The sequence below is a fragment of the Triturus cristatus genome, chromosome 5_2 (genome assembly GCF_964204655.1).
Source record: "Triturus cristatus chromosome 5_2, aTriCri1.1, whole genome shotgun sequence".
In the NCBI taxonomy this organism is placed as follows: Eukaryota; Metazoa; Chordata; class Amphibia; order Caudata; family Salamandridae; genus Triturus; species Triturus cristatus.
The window spans coordinates 375,908,995-375,925,963 of NC_140588.1; the positions used below are offsets into that span (position 1 = coordinate 375,908,995).

At 45.3% G+C, this 16,969-nt stretch overlaps 1 protein-coding gene across 9 annotated transcripts in view; it reads left to right on the top strand.

The window, feature by feature from the left end:
• TFAP2A (transcription factor AP-2 alpha) overlaps positions 1 to 12,515 on the top strand; it is a 37,333-nt gene extending 24,818 nt beyond the window's left edge. For 5 of the 9 annotated variants that reach the window (XM_085607238.1, XM_085607234.1, XM_085607236.1 and 2 more), the window contains 4 exons: positions 2,742 to 2,976; positions 6,390 to 6,508; positions 8,832 to 8,973; positions 11,336 to 12,515. In XM_085607238.1, the coding sequence (XP_085463364.1) occupies positions 2,742 to 2,976; positions 6,390 to 6,508; positions 8,832 to 8,973; positions 11,336 to 11,624 (785 nt within the window). In that variant the 3' untranslated portion in view covers positions 11,625 to 12,515. Of the gene's footprint in view, positions 1 to 2,714; positions 2,977 to 6,389; positions 6,509 to 8,831; positions 8,974 to 11,335 lie in introns of all 9 variants that reach the window. The other 4 variants (XM_085607237.1, XM_085607235.1, XM_085607232.1 and 1 more) reach the window with 1 other exon arrangement.
• The last annotated feature ends 4,454 nt before the right edge of the window (positions 12,516 to 16,969 follow it).

Consider the following 16,969-nt stretch of genomic DNA (forward strand, 5'->3'; position numbering starts at 1 on the left):
TTTCCCTCGCCTAGAGCGCCCCCTATATATTTTCGTGTAAGCGCCACTCCGGGGGTGCTTGTAGTTAGCTAGGTGTGCCCTGGCGTGAGATGCGACGCCCTTCAGAGGGAGGGCCGAGTTTAGGAGGCAGGGAGTGAGAGAAGCAGCTGCAGAAAACCAGACAGCCCCTGACAGTGCAGGGATCCGTGACACCCGTGAAAACACGGGGGCAATTTGCTGGTTGGGCCCTTGAGCGGTCATCTACCTTTGCAGGCAATGACGCAGGGACAGATGCCCCTTTTACCCCGTGTATTGATGAGGTCTCGTGAATTTATCAAATAAAGCATATGTAAAACCAACCCGGTTTGGCAACACCTATATGCTTTCATATATTTATTTGTCATTCGCTACGCACCACGTTGCTAGCTGCCTCTCCACAGCGCCTCAGAACAAAAGGTGATGGCAGAAGAACAAGGGGTGAGGGTGAAATACTGTAAGCAAAGACAACAATATTTAATATTCACAGAACCGAGAATATTAGCATTCCAGTTCATGTTTACCAGAGGAATATGTTTTTCCTCTTAGCAGTCTGCAAAAAACACAATTATTTGCTCCAGGCTGTGATCAAAAGTCTTTCCACCGGTTTAGCTCAGGTCCATGTAGCCTAGAGCCTTGGCTTGATTTATAATCCATTTAGGATTAGTAGATATTACTTTATTGTCTACACTTTTAGAATTCATAACAATAAGAACACATGAACAGACACAAAAAAGAAAATTGTTAAATATGATTACAATTATAGTCCCTGGTTGCAACTGGCTTCAATTTTAGCATAAAACAGCATGTGACATCTGTATAAAACAGCTGATCCTGATGCATATAAGATAGTATATAAGGTACCTGCATTAGAGAGCATTATTGTATTCCTGATCATGCAGCAGGATAATACTTGATTCCCTGATGGAGAAGGTGAAGGGCAGTCCTGCAAGGCTTGTGGGTGCAGGGAGATTTAATCGCAGGTCTTGCATGACTTCACTCCTTTGCAATTCATTTGTTTCCCCTCATCAGGCATGAGGCTTAAACAGGGTGCTGCCTTATAAGGCCATTTACATGCACCTGGGGCTTTGCTTTTGTGCGTCAAATGGAGAACAGTGCAAGTCAAGTGGGGTTACTCTAAGTGTCACCATGGTCCCCTTGTTTACAAGAGCTGGGTGGACAGCATGGTCTCCTGTATGTGGTGCCAGCCATTGAACCCTAGTGTGCAGTGGCAGAGGGAGGTGTTCTGGGTACTTGGCTCCAGTCTGTACTCAACTAGAGAACATCTGGTAGATGGTGTTAAAAGTGGATATTTTCTTCTGAAGAAAACATGTCTGATATCCTTGAGAGTAGATGACTGTATACATTAGAGTCTTCTTGGGCTCGGGCGAACTTTATAGGGTAGGGTCTTCATGGCGTGCGTGCTTTGAAGACCACGGAATTCTCACGTTAGGGCCTTCACGTCCGGTGCCTGCATGGGCTTGGGCCTTCTTGACTAGAGGCTTCGTGTTTAGGGCCTTTTATAGGCTGTTGCCTTTATATGCTAGGCTCTTCATGTTTTGGGGCATTCGTGGTTTGGAGCCTTTATACTGTTGGGCCTTTAAGGGCGCTTTTTTGGACAAGAGTCAACATGGTCTATGGCCTTTATGCCCAAGTCCTTCATGGATAAGGGCTTTCGTGGGCCAGTGCCTTTATGGTTTAGGCCCTTCATGGGCAAATATTTATCAGCCTGGTCCCTTATGATCTAGTGCCTTCATGGTTAAGGGCCTTCAAGAGTCATAGTGTTTAAGGGGCTGGTGCCTCTCTCGGTTATGTCCTTCATGGCTATGGGTCTTCTTGTTCTAATGTCTGCATTTGCTGACGTGTACAAGGGCAGCTGTCTTTATCGGCCATTGAATTTCTGCTCTGTGTCCTTCATTGTTTTGTTCCTTCATGGACTAGGCCTTTGGCTGGGGATTTTGTTGGATAGGACCTTCATGTGCGTGCATGAAAAGTGATGTGAAACACCTGTATAATGTGCCATACACACTTAACCCAGTCTGGGCTTTAATGACTACGTGCTCGATTGAGTAATGCCGCGGAAGGGCATGCCTGAACCTGGGGTGTGATTGGCTTCTGTGCGGAATGGAAAGGCATCCATGTAAGATTAAAACTGCAAATTTAGATTTCCTAGTTTGATTTACTAAAAGAGAGGCCACAAGTTTGATGTAGTAGAGCTTAAAACTCTTCTAGTGATAAAACTGATATATTTTCAATTAGCAGTGGACAAAGACCATACATTTATTTACCAGACACATATTTTAACCATATCCAATGAAAGGCAGTGTAGGTAATGTCATATAGAAAATACATGGTTCTAAGACCCTAAACTAATTGGACCATTCTACTGTGAGTCCTTTCAAGTAGGTTGGATGGGAGTATAACTATAGTTTCACTAGCTACAGTTTTGACATTTAGATGGACAGTCCAGAGAAAAACAGGGGGATGGAGAGAGAGAGAGAGAGAGAGGAGGGTACCTAGCCAGGATTGTACTCAAGGGTCTGTAAACTGTAGTGCAATAGAACCACTAATTTCTTTATAAATAAAGAACATAATCTCATCCCTCTTCACCCCCCTATACCCTCTTCCTGTGTCCCCTTCCATCCTTTGCAAAAACAAACCAACACCAACCGAGCACCTGCTCTCTTTTTCCTTTCTAGATATTCATCGCCTTCTTTTCCTTGCAGGACCCATGTCCCTGTCAAAGTCTGGTGGCCACGGGGTGTCCTCATCACTGTCGTTGAATAAGGAGAGCCTCTTCGGCGGTGTGGTGAACCCCAGCGAGGTCTTCTGCTCAGTGCCCGGCCGCTTGTCCCTACTCAGCTCCACCTCCAAGTACAAGGTGACGGTGGCCGAGGTACAGCGACGACTTTCTCCACCAGAATGCCTCAACGCCTCGCTTCTGGGGGGTGTGCTCAGGAGGTGAGAGTCTAGGCTGGCCCCGGATCCGGCCACATACCTATCTGTCTGCGCTGATGTGATTAGATGTAGAAATGCGCTCTTTTTCTCTACATCTGTAGCTTAGTCTTGGATGATATGGTGGTGTGAGTGGTATGCAGAGAAGTAATCTAAGATTTGTATTTGGGTGAATTTTACATGGTGTGTGTTGCTGGGTGTTTAGGATGTGCAGTGGAGTTGACTGGACGGGTGCATTGTGTAAGTGAATTGTGGGATGCAATATGGATGTGTGGAGTGATTGAGTGTGTTGAGTTTGGAGTGGAATACAGTGGGATACAGTATGGTAGTACTGTTTAGAGTGGTATAGTGGACGGAGAAGCAGCAGTGGCTTTAGGTTTAGTGGTAGTGGTGCGTGATGTGTTGAGGCGATCAATAATGTTGGAAGTGACGGTGTGTTTCAAAACTCTGGAACGGGTCCACACACACAACTGAACTGCTTGGCTCTATACCACAGGTGCTTCTCTGTAGTAAGATTGGGCAAGCAGTACAATGTTGGTAAGGCACTTACTACTGTGAAACACGTGACGGAAGCATGCAGTGTGTGTGTGGATATATATGAATGTACAGATTTATATACGTATTGGGTATTTGACACTGCCATCTTATAAATGGAAATATTTCCAGTGTACCACTGCTTAATATCTGCACTATTAATAAAGCTCCAGCTGACCCCAATATTTGGGGTTAACCATCATCTGGTATTAAATCACTCTCAGGTGTGCAGGCATCGACAAGCCCAGGCCTAGTCTAGGTCCTATAACACTCTTGTCTGGGAAATAACACAATATGCTTCAAATGTCCTCCAAGGGTGTCTGCACATACTCAAACATTGACAAGAGAACACACTAACCCCTCATATCCCTGGTAGTATCTTGTTCTTCACTTGCTTCCCTTGAAGACACTCTATCACAAGAGGCAGGGGACTTAAGAGAGACATTTTAAAAGAAGACATTTTGTATGAGGCTTGGGTGTTTTTATTTTCTGAACCACGCTTTTCACACTCAGCTGGAGTGCGTTGCACTTAAATCAGCTCCCTTTTGCCTCATTTGCCAAATAGCATATTTTCCTACAAAATGGCTGAGAGTGTGTGTGCTAAAAGGAAAGGCACTCTGTTCCTTAAGTTTTAAGTTTATCAAGGGCTTTATGTTGAAATCGTGTGTCCTTTACGTGTTGTGCTACCTCCTTCAAAAAATAAGCAACCTTTTACTAGGCACACGCACAGCATTGCCCACTTCTCTTAAGGATTGTAAACATTCCAAGACTTCATGTGACAAGATTAGTATTTATTTATTTTTAGTGGAGTTGTGTACATTTTATGCTACACCACACCATACATTTTAGAAATGAAATGAAGGGAATGTGGTTTAGTCAAGTGGCAAACACCAACAAAAGCCCCTTCAACGTCTTAATTGCTGTGTTCAATAATAGGTATACAGTGCGTCATGTCCCTGAGAAGACTCTTGAATGTGGCCATATTGGTGCGTAACATAGATGCCTACCCTGAATGTCGTATCTTTCTTCCCAAACTGCATCAGTATAATTGAACCAACACGTCGAATGTATTTAAATATTGAATCTGTTCTCTTAAGACGGAACTAAAATACACACAAGTTGACCTCGACTCGGAAGTCGTCAGCTGCCCAGTTTAGTCGTCAGGTGTCCAGTTTATGTTTAAACATTTCCCCGTTGCGCACGCGCCGTCTCGACGCGCACGCGCTGTTTCGACGCTAGGTGGTATTAAAGCTTGAAGAGAAACCAGCATAGAGAGTGGGCCGACGCTTGAATCCAACACATTTAAAGGGACCCCCCCTTCCAAGGTGGCTCCTGCGTAAGAGCACAAGGAGCGGCGTCCACGGCCCCCGAGTGATCCTGGCGACCTTCTCCATATGTGGGCTAGGGCTTATCCCCTCATTAAAGGGCACTTGGGAAAGGAACACGAGGCTGATTAATCTGCAGGCTCTTCGGCCAAATGACTGCACTCGGCAGCCATGTTCAAACACACAAGGGCACAGGGGCATGCAGCTCACTGACAGAAATACTCCAAAACAGGCACGGCCACACATCCTCCACTTTCACATATATGTCCAAAAACAGATACCAGCGCAGGAGCACCACATGGACACAGAAACACACACAGCGCAAGGATAGACAGCTCAATTACAGGCACATGTCCAAAAAATAGATAGAAGCACAGGAAGGAACGCAGGAAAAAAGACAAAAACACACAGACACAGACAGGAACAAACGGCTCACTTGTTTACACCTACCCATCGACAGACATATTATATGGACACCACTCACGCGTGCGCACACCTTTAGCTCACTTAGACGCACATATCGAGAGACAGTCATAGAGGCATGGACAGCATATACAAGCATGGGCGCACACTTATAAACCGTACTTAGACACACATACAAATACATATGCCACAAAGAGAACAAACTCACTCACACCAAGCATGTATGCACAGAGACACACACACCACACATAGACAAAATGAAAGACATAAACATAGGAAAGGCTACACTTCACACAGGCACACACAAGCAGACACTGCCACAAGCAGGCAAATGCACACACATACAAAAACACAAACAAATAAGCGCACACCCAAAAACCACACATCACACAGAGATCCATCTTTATAGGTGGTGGTCGTTCCATACACTCATTATCACTCTGGGCTGGTTGGCTGCAGCCAATGGGAAAGCTGCATTTGCTGATGATAATGCGGGCTTAATTGAGAGCAGGCGAAAGGCTGAGAATAAGAGGGGTGCACAGCCTGTGTTATACTCTGGTTGTAATAGTTCACAGGCATTTGATGGCATGGTAACCTGGCTGCTGGTTGCGTCCCTTTGGGTGTTTTGTAGCATGCTATATTGAAATCTGTTTCTTGGCTTTCAGCTTGGTTTGTCTGGGCATCGACAATTAAGTATTTTACACCATTGAGTGTTACTTTGTTCCATATGGAGTATTTCAGAGACAGTAGAAAATACATCATTTCTTTATAATACACATTTACAATAGGCGTCTCACAAGTGGTGAAAGTTTATTTGTTGTTATATTTTTTCCCAATCCACTAGCAATACTCCCCCACACACAGTAGTGCACATATTAACACAAACACACATACATAACCAGTAAAACCACACAAATGTGTCCACAAAATAGGGACACACAAAGGCACAAACACACACATGTGACTCTTCCACCAACAGGGAAAGAAATGCGCAAAAACACAGACGAATGCCACAAACACCACAGGCCAAAAGACACAGATAATGTGGGTTGTTTAATCTGTTGTGTATGTGTTGGAAGTGATTTTTTTCTGCCCTGGAATCCTGTTTCTAAATTGATCTCCTGTCTTCTTGAACAGGGCAAAGTCTAAAAATGGCGGAAGATCCTTAAGAGAAAAATTGGACAAGATAGGGTTAAATCTCCCAGCAGGAAGACGCAAAGCTGCTAATGTAACACTACTGACATCTCTTGTGGAAGGTAAGCGGCCTTACACTTTAACAGCAGTTCAGGCCCCAAATCGGAGTTGTGGCACTGCGGGGAGGACAGCACTGGGTCCCGTGCTCACAGCCTCCCTTCGGGGGTAGCCGGTTGCTGGCTTGTCTTCGTGAGCGCTGTATTTAGAACTCCCACGCATTTGATTTCAGATGTTTGCATCAATACAAACAAGCGCGGGTTCGTGAAGGGCTACAGAATTCACAAGTGCTCCGAGTTCTCCCAGCCCCCTTCAGAAATCTCACCGTAAATCATTTAAATTATTCTGACATCTGCCTTTGAGAAATGCGTGACCGCCGCTTCCGGAATCCATTTGCCAGAATCCATGACCCGGACCCAGGTTTCACAGGACGTCGGCGAGCTCGCTGTTAGCTCCTGTGCCCCCGGGGCCTCTTGGTCTGTTTTAAAGCATTGTGTCGGGGGAGGGGGAACATTTGCCGTATTTATATGAATGTTAAAGTTGTGCACGTACCACATTTTGAATACTGCCCTGAACACACACAGCACAGGCATGAACACCCATGTGGAGCAGTTCTGTCGCTCTCACAGCCTAGTGTGTGGTAGTTCTGAGTGAACTGTGACAAGGTGGGCTTTGGGAGGTGGAGGTGGGGGTGGGGGCATCGGGGTGTGAGCGGTGACAGGCTGCGGTGATAAGCAGTTCCAGTTTATAGTACAGGGCAATTACAGAGTTGTGTCGAACAGTCACAAAGTGGCATGTGTACAATGACACTATGGGGTGTGAGCAGTCACAGGACGGGGTGTGAGTGACATGCGGCCAGTCACGGGATAAAGTGTGGCAGACACAGAATGGAGTGTTTGTAGTGAAAGGCTGTGGTTTTGGTAGTCACGTGGTGTTGTAAGGACAGTCACAGGTTGGGTAGCCTCAGGGTGTGATGCGGCCTTTGTGGGAAGTCACAGGGTTGAGCACTTAGGGTAATTCTCTGTGCCAACACACGCAGCCATTTTAAAATCAGGCTGGTCTCACCAGACATAATGGATTATCAGCCAGGCACATGGATATGTGTGACTGTTATACTAATTTTGGAAGACTTTGCCCCACTGAGCACTTTGGGGTGATATGCATTCTACCTCACCCCACCCAGTACGGCGCACACAGACAGCCCCCACCACCTCGGCCCCACAGCACATGCAGACTCCCTGTACACAGCACACACGGTCCTGTTCCACAGACACAAGCCGACCCCGCTGCACAGTACACACAGACAGCCTCCCTCCACCCTGACTAATACCCTCGGTCCTCCTGCAAGGTACACTCAGGCTGCCCCGCGCCCTTCCCTCGCACCCCTCACCTACAGGCCGCTACCCCTGCCCTGCACAGCCAGGCCCGCCGGGGCCGCGTGAGGACGGACCCGTTCCGCAGACACAAGCCGACCCCGCTGCACAGTACACACAGACAGCCTCCCTCCACCCTGACTAATACCCTCGGTCCTCCTGCAAGGTACACTCAGGCTGCCCGGCCCCCTTCCCTCGCACCCCTCACCTACAGGCCGCTGCCCCTGCCCAGCACAGCCAGGCCCGCCGGGGCCGCGTGAGGACGGACCCGTTCCGCAGGGCTCTGTTATTGTTTACGATCCTCTGCGTTTTATGGAAACAAGCTCACCGGGGCCGGCCCTTTGAAGCCCTAATTGGCGCATGCGTCCTTCCGGAGCTGCAGCTAATGGCAGGAAGGCCTGCAGTAAAACAACAACCGGGCCAGGAAATTAAAACCAAAGCTTCCCAAAACTCCACCAAACACGCGGGTTCCGCCAGCGGCCCCCGCCTCCCCCTGCTTAACCGTTTAGAGAGGACAGCTGACTGCTGGCCGTGAGTTACGTCTAAGTGTGCAGCAGACAATTCAAACGTGCACGAGTGACCAGACGCGGAGTATGCCTAATAAGACATTTTTTACATGTAAAGGCATGCTGCCTGCCCGTGTTATGCAAAACGAAACCTCTTGAAAACTCGATTTAAAAAAACGATTTGAAAACACATCATGAACCACTTTTTAAAATTAGTAAACATTCACAAAACCATATTGATTTGCATTATACGTTGAAGTATGTATATCACAGTCGGAGAAATAGTTCAGAAGGGTTCAGCCCTCCTAGCTGACTTTTGGTGTGATCGAACATTGAATAACGTCAAGGCTGACTCAGCTGTTCAGTCTTCTTAAAACTACACAATTACTATAATTTCGATTGGAGTGTTCATCTTGTATGTAGAGTTTACCAATTAATGCATGTTTATAAACTGATATTACATAAGAGATGCTTTCCTGCGGGCACTGACCCTATTTTCCTTCCTGTAGGAGAAGCCGTGCACCTAGCCAGGGATTTTGGGTACGTCTGTGAAACAGAATTTCCTGCCAAAGCAGTAGCCGAGTATGTGAACCGACAGCATTCCGACCCCAACGAGCAAGTGACGCGAAAAAACATGCTCCTGGCTACCAAGTAAGAAACAGCCACTCGCGGCACATTGCAGCGTCCCCTATGGCCCAGGGACCCCTGTGCTTTTAACGCGACCCTCTCTGCGGGCGCTAAGGGCCTACTTGCAGGGGGTGTAAATAAGCACTGCTTTGTAGCACTCCCTCTGTTATTATTACACTCGTGAAACACGTTTTAGTGTGCATTGTTAATAACGCTATGTATTATATCTGTTAAGTTAATTCGACTAAATGAATGCAAATGGCACGTCTGAGGGGATATTTTAATGACTTTTATTTTTCATGAGACTAGTTGAAATATTTACATACATTTACATCCCTTCCGCCTCTTTAAATCTAACAGTGTAGTTTTCTTAATCATTTTCAGAATGTATGTAGCCGTATGTTTACATTTTGTTATTGTTACTGATCCGTCCATCTAATTATCACCCATCCATCTTTCACCTTCTCTTTCTGTACACTCTGTCTGTTTTATTGGTCTCCCTTTATGTTTTGTTACAACGTGTGAGCTCCTGCACAGAGGCATGGCGGGTTCTGTTAACACGGGCAGGTGGTGTTTGGAAAAGCACAGTGTGTGTCTGGGCTCTTTGGAAAGGAGGTGGCTTGCTGTAACTGTCCTTAATTACCGGGGGCAGAGACAGCACAGGGCGGCAGCAGACTGCGGCGGTGCTGCAGTCACAACCCCGGGGCATGTGCGTGGCTAGCGAGCACACACAAATTAATGGTCTCTGCTCCACAGCTGAATGAACCAGAAAGGCTGAGATCGCCCTCCCGCCCCCTCACACCCAACGGCAGAAGGAGCAGGTTGTGAGTTAACTCCAAGCTCTGCTGGAAATTTACCCTCCCCCCTAGCGGCTGCCGCTCGCAACTTTTTCAGTTTTAGGTCTGCAGTTGGCCATATGATTTTACCGAAATGTATTTATAATATAGTTCTGGAGGCTTTCCGCAAGCCGTCTTCATCCACTGGTCTGTTGAGTCATTCAGATGCGTCTTACACGAATACATATGGGGCGTTTGGTCAGCCCACTTCAGCCATTGGTTAACTTCCCTGTGAGTGGCACCCCTCCACCCTTTCACAAGCAAACAAACTCGTTCCCTTTCTGTTAGAAGCTAAAACGACAGCGTGTGCTGTTTGAGACACATATGTTAGCTTTGAGGCCGAGGGCGTCGCAGCTTCCCCACAGTGACGTTTCACAAAAGCTATGATGGGACAAATCAAAAAGGGGCAAAGCCAAAAAATTGGTAGCCAACCTATTGGCTTTGCTGTTGCGGATGTGTTGAAGCAATTTCGAGCGCTTGGCATTTGCATCCATAATTAATATGGAAGGCTCTGAGCTTTTCGGGTTAATATATATATATATATATATATATATTTTAACTAAAATGACGTGACAGGAAGAACAGAAGGAAGAAGGGAAGCTGGTTAAACTCCTGATGTAATGGTAGTTAAAATGCTGGCCTCCTTCCCTACAGGGAGCCCATGCTTCGAATGCTAACTTAGGGAAAAAATAATCATGTATCTAAATGGTGACAAATACCCCAAAACGAGCACTATCTTTTCTGAAAGTTGTTTTGACACCATAAATGACTGCAACTCCCCCAAGCAGTCAGGTGAATCCGCTTTGCCTGGGAGGGTGCACTTACAGGTCGCCATACCCATATCATATGACAGGCTTGGAAATTAGAGGAGAGAAAATGTTCATCGACTTTCTGCCAAAAATCACTTCAAAGGCAGGGATGCTAAAACAAATGTCTCCAGGTGTTTCGGAAATATTTGGGACTGCTGGTGTGTGTGGCAGAGGGAGTTCTGCAGAAGGAGGGAGCTGTAGGTTTTGGGGTACACTGCTACCACGCTTCTCTAGCCAGAGATCTCAAGTCTCACTCATTTATGAGGTCAAGTGACCCATCATTCAGACCAGGCTGTATCTCACACCTGCTGAGGTCAACCAGAACCTGCCAATTTAACACTGATCTGTGAGTAAAGCAGTGTCAGGGTGGGTGGGCGTGGCTGAAGTAAGCAATCCCACCAGAAGTCAGACCTCCCGTAGCCTTTTTGGTGGAGGAACAACTTGTATGCGTGTTTCTGAGTTCTGCTTCTAAATTATATTTTTGATATTAAACTGCTTAATGTCTGTATTATCCTCTCAGAACACGTGTAGAACGTGTGAGCATTTTAAAAAGAGAGTAGATAGTATTATGTTGATCATTTCTTTGTTGCCATCAGATGCTGTCACTGACGTCACTGGTTGTATGATATCACTCTCCGTGACATCATCAAATAACTAGTAAAGGTGCCTAATAATGTTGAAAACCTTAAGGCTCTGCTTGAAATCCATTACTAATGTTTTCACCTCTCTTTCCCTCACCAGACAGATCTGCAAGGAGTTCACGGACCTGCTGGCCCAGGACCGGTCGCCCCTGGGCAACTCACGGCCCAACCCCATCCTGGAACCGGGCATCCAGAGCTGCCTGACCCACTTTAACCTCATCTCGCACGGCTTCGGCAGCCCGGCGGTGTGCGCGGCCGTCACCGCCCTGCAGAATTACCTCACCGAGGCCCTGAAAGCCATGGACAAAATGTACCTCAACAGCAACCCCAATGGCCACACGGACAGCGGTAATAAAGGCAGCGACAAGGACGAGAAGCACCGGAAGTGAGCCGGAGGCCTTTCCTCTGCGCACCAAGGACACGCCGCACCGGAAGTGAGCCGGAGGCCTTTCCCCTGCGGACCCTGAGTCCCGCCGCGCCTCCCTGCACCTCAAGCCACTGTTTCTGGCTCCGCACTGGGGAAGGAATTCACTTTGTGGGTAAATACCCTGTCCCTTGCAAGACCAGCCGCCACTGTTCATGGAGTCTTCGAGGAACACACAGGGCAGGGAAGGAATCTATGCCAGAGCTGGAGAACTTTTCTTTTTAAAGATAACTTTTTTCTAATAAAAAATGGAGAAATGAGAAAAATATATATAAATCTATTGCCATAACGAGCTTCTGCGGACTAAATCAACACGTCCTGGTTTTTTTGGGTAACTCAGTTACGATTGTAGCCATCTTGAAACATCACAACAATCAGGGTGGCACAAAGGATGACGTTTTCTATCAGTATTGTGAATAAACTTGAACACAAAAAAACACACACACTTCCATGTCATGTCTTCAGTTGTAGAACTCTTTTTTTGTTTCCTAAGAAAGGCAAAATAAGTCGACCTCGAACTTTTTTTTAAATTTCGACACTTATTGGCAGGTACTATTATATAAGGGAATCAGTGTTCATGTGCTGTACATACTTATTTATGTGTAATTTAATGGGAAATTGTAAATACGGTGCGTCTGTTAAAGCCCTTTTTTATTTATCTGGTGATCCCGTTTACCTCTTGTTTAGTGGGGTTTCTGCTCTTTCTCTTAGTTCTTCATGTGGTCATAGTACTTCTCTAGAGTTCTCAGGGGCTTTTACAACCCTTTGGGAGTCATCATTTTAAGCCCTGTTGTAGCATGTTAAGGCGACGTTGAAGCAGCTGAACAAATAAAAAATAAACCATTTTAATAACAAAGTAGTATTACATTTAGTTTCTCTTTGATGCTGGAACCACTGACTTTTTCTTGTAAAAGTTGTAGTTTGATAACATTCCTGTGTTGTGAGAGAATTGAGATTTCGAGGCCTTTAGTGCCCTATGGGGTATGCAAATAGACAAGTAAAAAGCACAAACAGACCAGTCATATACATAAACACACACATATAGCTACAGCGCCATAATGAAACATACACAGGCAAAGCCACACATGGGCATAGATATACATACTGTCACACACGAACACGGGCAAACACACCTGAAAATAGGCAAACGTAGACACACAAGGTAAAAATACACACATGTACACACTCTTGTCAAATGCACAAAGACAAATATACACAGGCAACACACAAACAGAACAAGATAGACATGGAGAAATGAGTTGAACATACACAAACAGAGAAATACTTGTGCGATCATGCACAAACGCACACTCTTTTTCTCACAGAGCGTGTTGCTGAAGCTATTTCAGAGGCCAGGTTCTTGCTTGTTATTTTTTTAACACGTTTTCACTCTTTTTTTGTACACATTACTGGTTGTGTTTTTTTGTTGTTGAGCTGTGCTGGCAAGTGTCTTCCATTTTAAAAAGTTCTGGTCGTGTTTTTTTTATGTTGTTGAGCTGTGCTGACAACTGTCTTCCCTTTTAAACAGTCCTGGTTGTGTTTTTTTTATGTTGTTGCGCTGTGCTGACAAGTGTCTTCCCTTTTAAACAGTCCTGGTTGTGTTTTTGTGTTGTTCAGCTGTGCTGGCAAATGTCTACCCTTTTAAACAGTCCTGGTTGTGTTTTTTTGTTGTTGAGCTGTGCTGGCAAATGTCTACCCTTTTAAACAGTCCTGGTTGTGTTTTTTTGTTGTTGAGCTGTGCTGGCAAATGTCTACCCCTTTAAACAGTCCTGGTTGTGTTTTTTTGTTGTTGAGCTGTGCTGACAAGTGTCTTCCCTTTTAAACAGTCCTGGTTGTGTTTTTTTGTTGTTGAGCTGTGCTGACAAGTGTCTTCCCTTTTAAACAGTCCTGGTTGTGTTTTTTTATGTTGTTGAGCTGTGCTGACAAGTGTCTTCAATTTTAAACAGTCCTGGTTGTGTTTTTTTATGTTGTTGAGCTGTGCTGACAAGTGTCTTCCCTTTTAAACAGTCCTGGTTGTGTTTTTTTATGTTGTTGAGCTGTGCTGACAAGTGTCTTCCCTTTTAAACAGTCCTGGTTGTGTTTTTTTATGTTGTTGAGCTGTGCTGACAAGTGTCTTCCCTTTTAAACAGTCCTGGTTGTGTTTTTTTGTTGTTGAGCTGTGCTGACAAGTGTCTTCAATTTTAAACAGTCCTGGTTGTGTTTTTTTATGTTGTTGAGCTGTGCTGACAAGTGTCTTCCCTTTTAAACAGTCCTGGTTGTGTTTTTTTATGTTGTTGAGCTGTGCTGACAAGTGTCTTCCCTTTTAAACAGTCCTGGTTGTGTTTTTTTGTTGTTGAGCTGTGCTGACAAGTGTCTTCCCTTTTAAACAGTCCTGGTTGTGTTTTTTTATGTTGTTGAGCTGTGCTGGGAAGTGTCTTCCCTTTTAAACAGTCCTGGTTGTGTTTTTTGTTGTTGAGCTGTGCTGGCAAATGTCTACCCTTTTAAACAGTCCTGGTTGTGTTTTTTTGTTGTTGAGCTGTGCTGGCAAATGTCTACCCCTTTAAACAGTCCTGGTTGTGTTTTGTTGTTGTTGAGGTGTGCTGGCAAGTGTCTTCCCTGCCTAAGAGTGTCTCATAGCCTTTTGTTGCCCAGATAAATATTTTTTTGTTACGTTTTATGTCGATTATTTTTATTCAGTGGCTGTCTTTACCCAGGCGTACTTTTGTTCTTGGCAGTATTTTTTATTCTGTATGGTTACAGTAATTGAGTTTAACTCTCCCCTGGCAATTGCTCCTTGCAATAAGCAGCTGAACCCATTGTATCCCTCAAGTATAATAAAAACTTACTTCCAACTTGGAGTTCAGAGCAGGGTATCATTTAGATATTCCTCTGGGCCTGCATTCAGACAAATGACACAATAAAACATAATGCATTCTTTCAGATACAAATACCTTGTCTTGCTGAAAACCTCCATGGCTTCACCGCTCCTTTGTGGGCGAACAACTAGATTTTATTTCTACTTGCAGCCTCGTGGTTTGTTTGTTAATTAATACTCAGTCTGCAAAGCATATGTGCATCAGTTTAGCATTCACGATTCTATGGGTTCAGCAAGATATCTGACATTTAAGAAAAGCTGCCTTCACTCAAAATAGGCATATTTTATTCGATTGTTTTAAGTATTGGTCAAAACAGACCAAAAAACAAAACTGAGGAAATATGATTTTGCAATCCTGTGATGTGTGTGTCGTTTTAATGAGCTGAACTCCTGCTTGTTTCAGGGCTAAATCATTCCATATGGTGCCCATGTCTTCTGCAAAGAGTCTCTCTTGCAAATCACCCACCGGTTGCTTAGCATATGTGGGGTGTGTGTGTATAGATAGGGGTTGGCTGTCTTCCCACTCGAGTGAAAGTTTTAAAATGAAACCAGCAGGAGGAAAGAGGATTGAAGCCTTTATCTCGAGGCGACCTTACGTGATAAAAAGTGTGTACTGTGTAAGGGGTAGTGTGCTCCGGTGCTTACCTTAGGAGTGGCCGGGCTACCAGTCAACGGTTCTACTCAATGCTGCTCCACCTTAACACGATGCTTGATCTTGGGCAGACAAGTCTCGAGGGCATTCACTTTCACACAGCGGTTAGGGAGCCATGTGTATTGATTGTATAAAAAACATACTTGTTATATGTGCGAAGTTAAGTCGGCTGAGAGATTAAATGCGTGGAACCATGACAGAAACTCAGAAATACTGGCCTGTGAGTGCCAACAATAACTTGAGAAAAGTAGACTCTAGAAGAAAGCTTCAGGGCCAGACCTAATCCTGCAGGTGGAGGGCGGGGTTTATCGTTTACAGAGGAGGTGCTTGGTTCGGGCGGTCTTGTGTTGATGTTTCTTTGGTGACGCCTTGGATGGTAGGGGCCAGGGCACTCTACATTCACGTTTTCACTGGGGGCAAGAGCAAGCGACTCTAAGTAGATATAAAAGAAATCCTGTAGCCCCGCCCTCCCAAAATGTCATGAAATATGTTTAGATGGAGTAATTAGCTGAAGGGTAAGGGTGGCAACCGGCTCTTGTGGTGGCCGTCCAAGCACACTGAAAGGCTGGCAGCGGTGTCGCCAGAGTGTATGTGTGGGGTGGGGTGGGGGCAGTGGTGGGCCCTCTCCCCCTGGGGCACCATCCCATCCCGGCTCCCTCTGCGCCCTGGCGCACCTGCAAGGGCAGAGAGCTGCTCCTGACCCCAGGCGCTGTAGATAGGCCCTGCCCGCCCATGCGCGTCACCAGCCTGCTCCGGTAATGGCGACCGGCGTATTTCCTGTGAGTGCGGCTCAGCTGACATTCTGCGGGCACTGAATACCGCTGGCAGCCTCTCTCTCTGCCCCATTACTCTCATGTGCCCAGTGCGTGGGCTTCTCCGGGAGGGCTGCCCGGGCCGCGGTGGTGGGGGGAAGGTGAGGGGTGGTGTTACCGTTGTGTTTGCTGACAAACAATCATTTATACCCACTTTATCGAACACATACATATGATATCACCTTGTGTGAAGTAAAGTGAGATCGGTTATTTGTGTTTTCTGTTGACTAGCAGTTCATTTATATTTCAGTGTGATAAGCTCTTTACACCGAATTTTACTTTACGCCAAATTTCCCAAAGCATTTCTACCCGCACGTTCCACTGTGAGAATATTAAAAAGACAAGCTTGGAGTTGTTAACAAGCTGCATTGCTGGTGATGTTTTTACCTGAGAAGATATTTTCGGGGGTAATTGATTATAAGTGATGTTGTGAGACTTTCCGAAAGAGTAGGGACTGGACAGAAAATAATATATATATATATTTTTAATCATTTTTGTTTATTATTATCTTTTCGAGTGTGGACTCATTATAACGATAATGGTAATGTTAATGCCTGCAGAAATCCTATTTGCAATAATCACAGCAATTGTTAGTACTGTAATTGTCATAATTAGTATTGCCTATGCTGTTATTAATGAAACTAATACTGCTAATGGTGCCCATAATAACGGCAGCACCAGCAGTCATAATAAACATATTAATAATACTAAATACAACGAATCATGGTAGTGCACAATTGGCCGATAATAATATTGCTGACATAATGACAGGAAAGTTCTTCTGCTTAGTAACTGTTTTAAGTGGACGTTATGACCTATCACGCTTGTGGGGTTTGGTGTTGGTATAGCTCACATTTGTGCAGGTATGGCCTCGTAGCACTGTTCTCCTTTGCTTTTAAATAGCATTGTTTTGAAAGTACAATTATCACATACTGCTTTCAGTTTAATACCGGCCACAGGTCATTTCGTTTGTTTACCTGCACTCTGTGCGA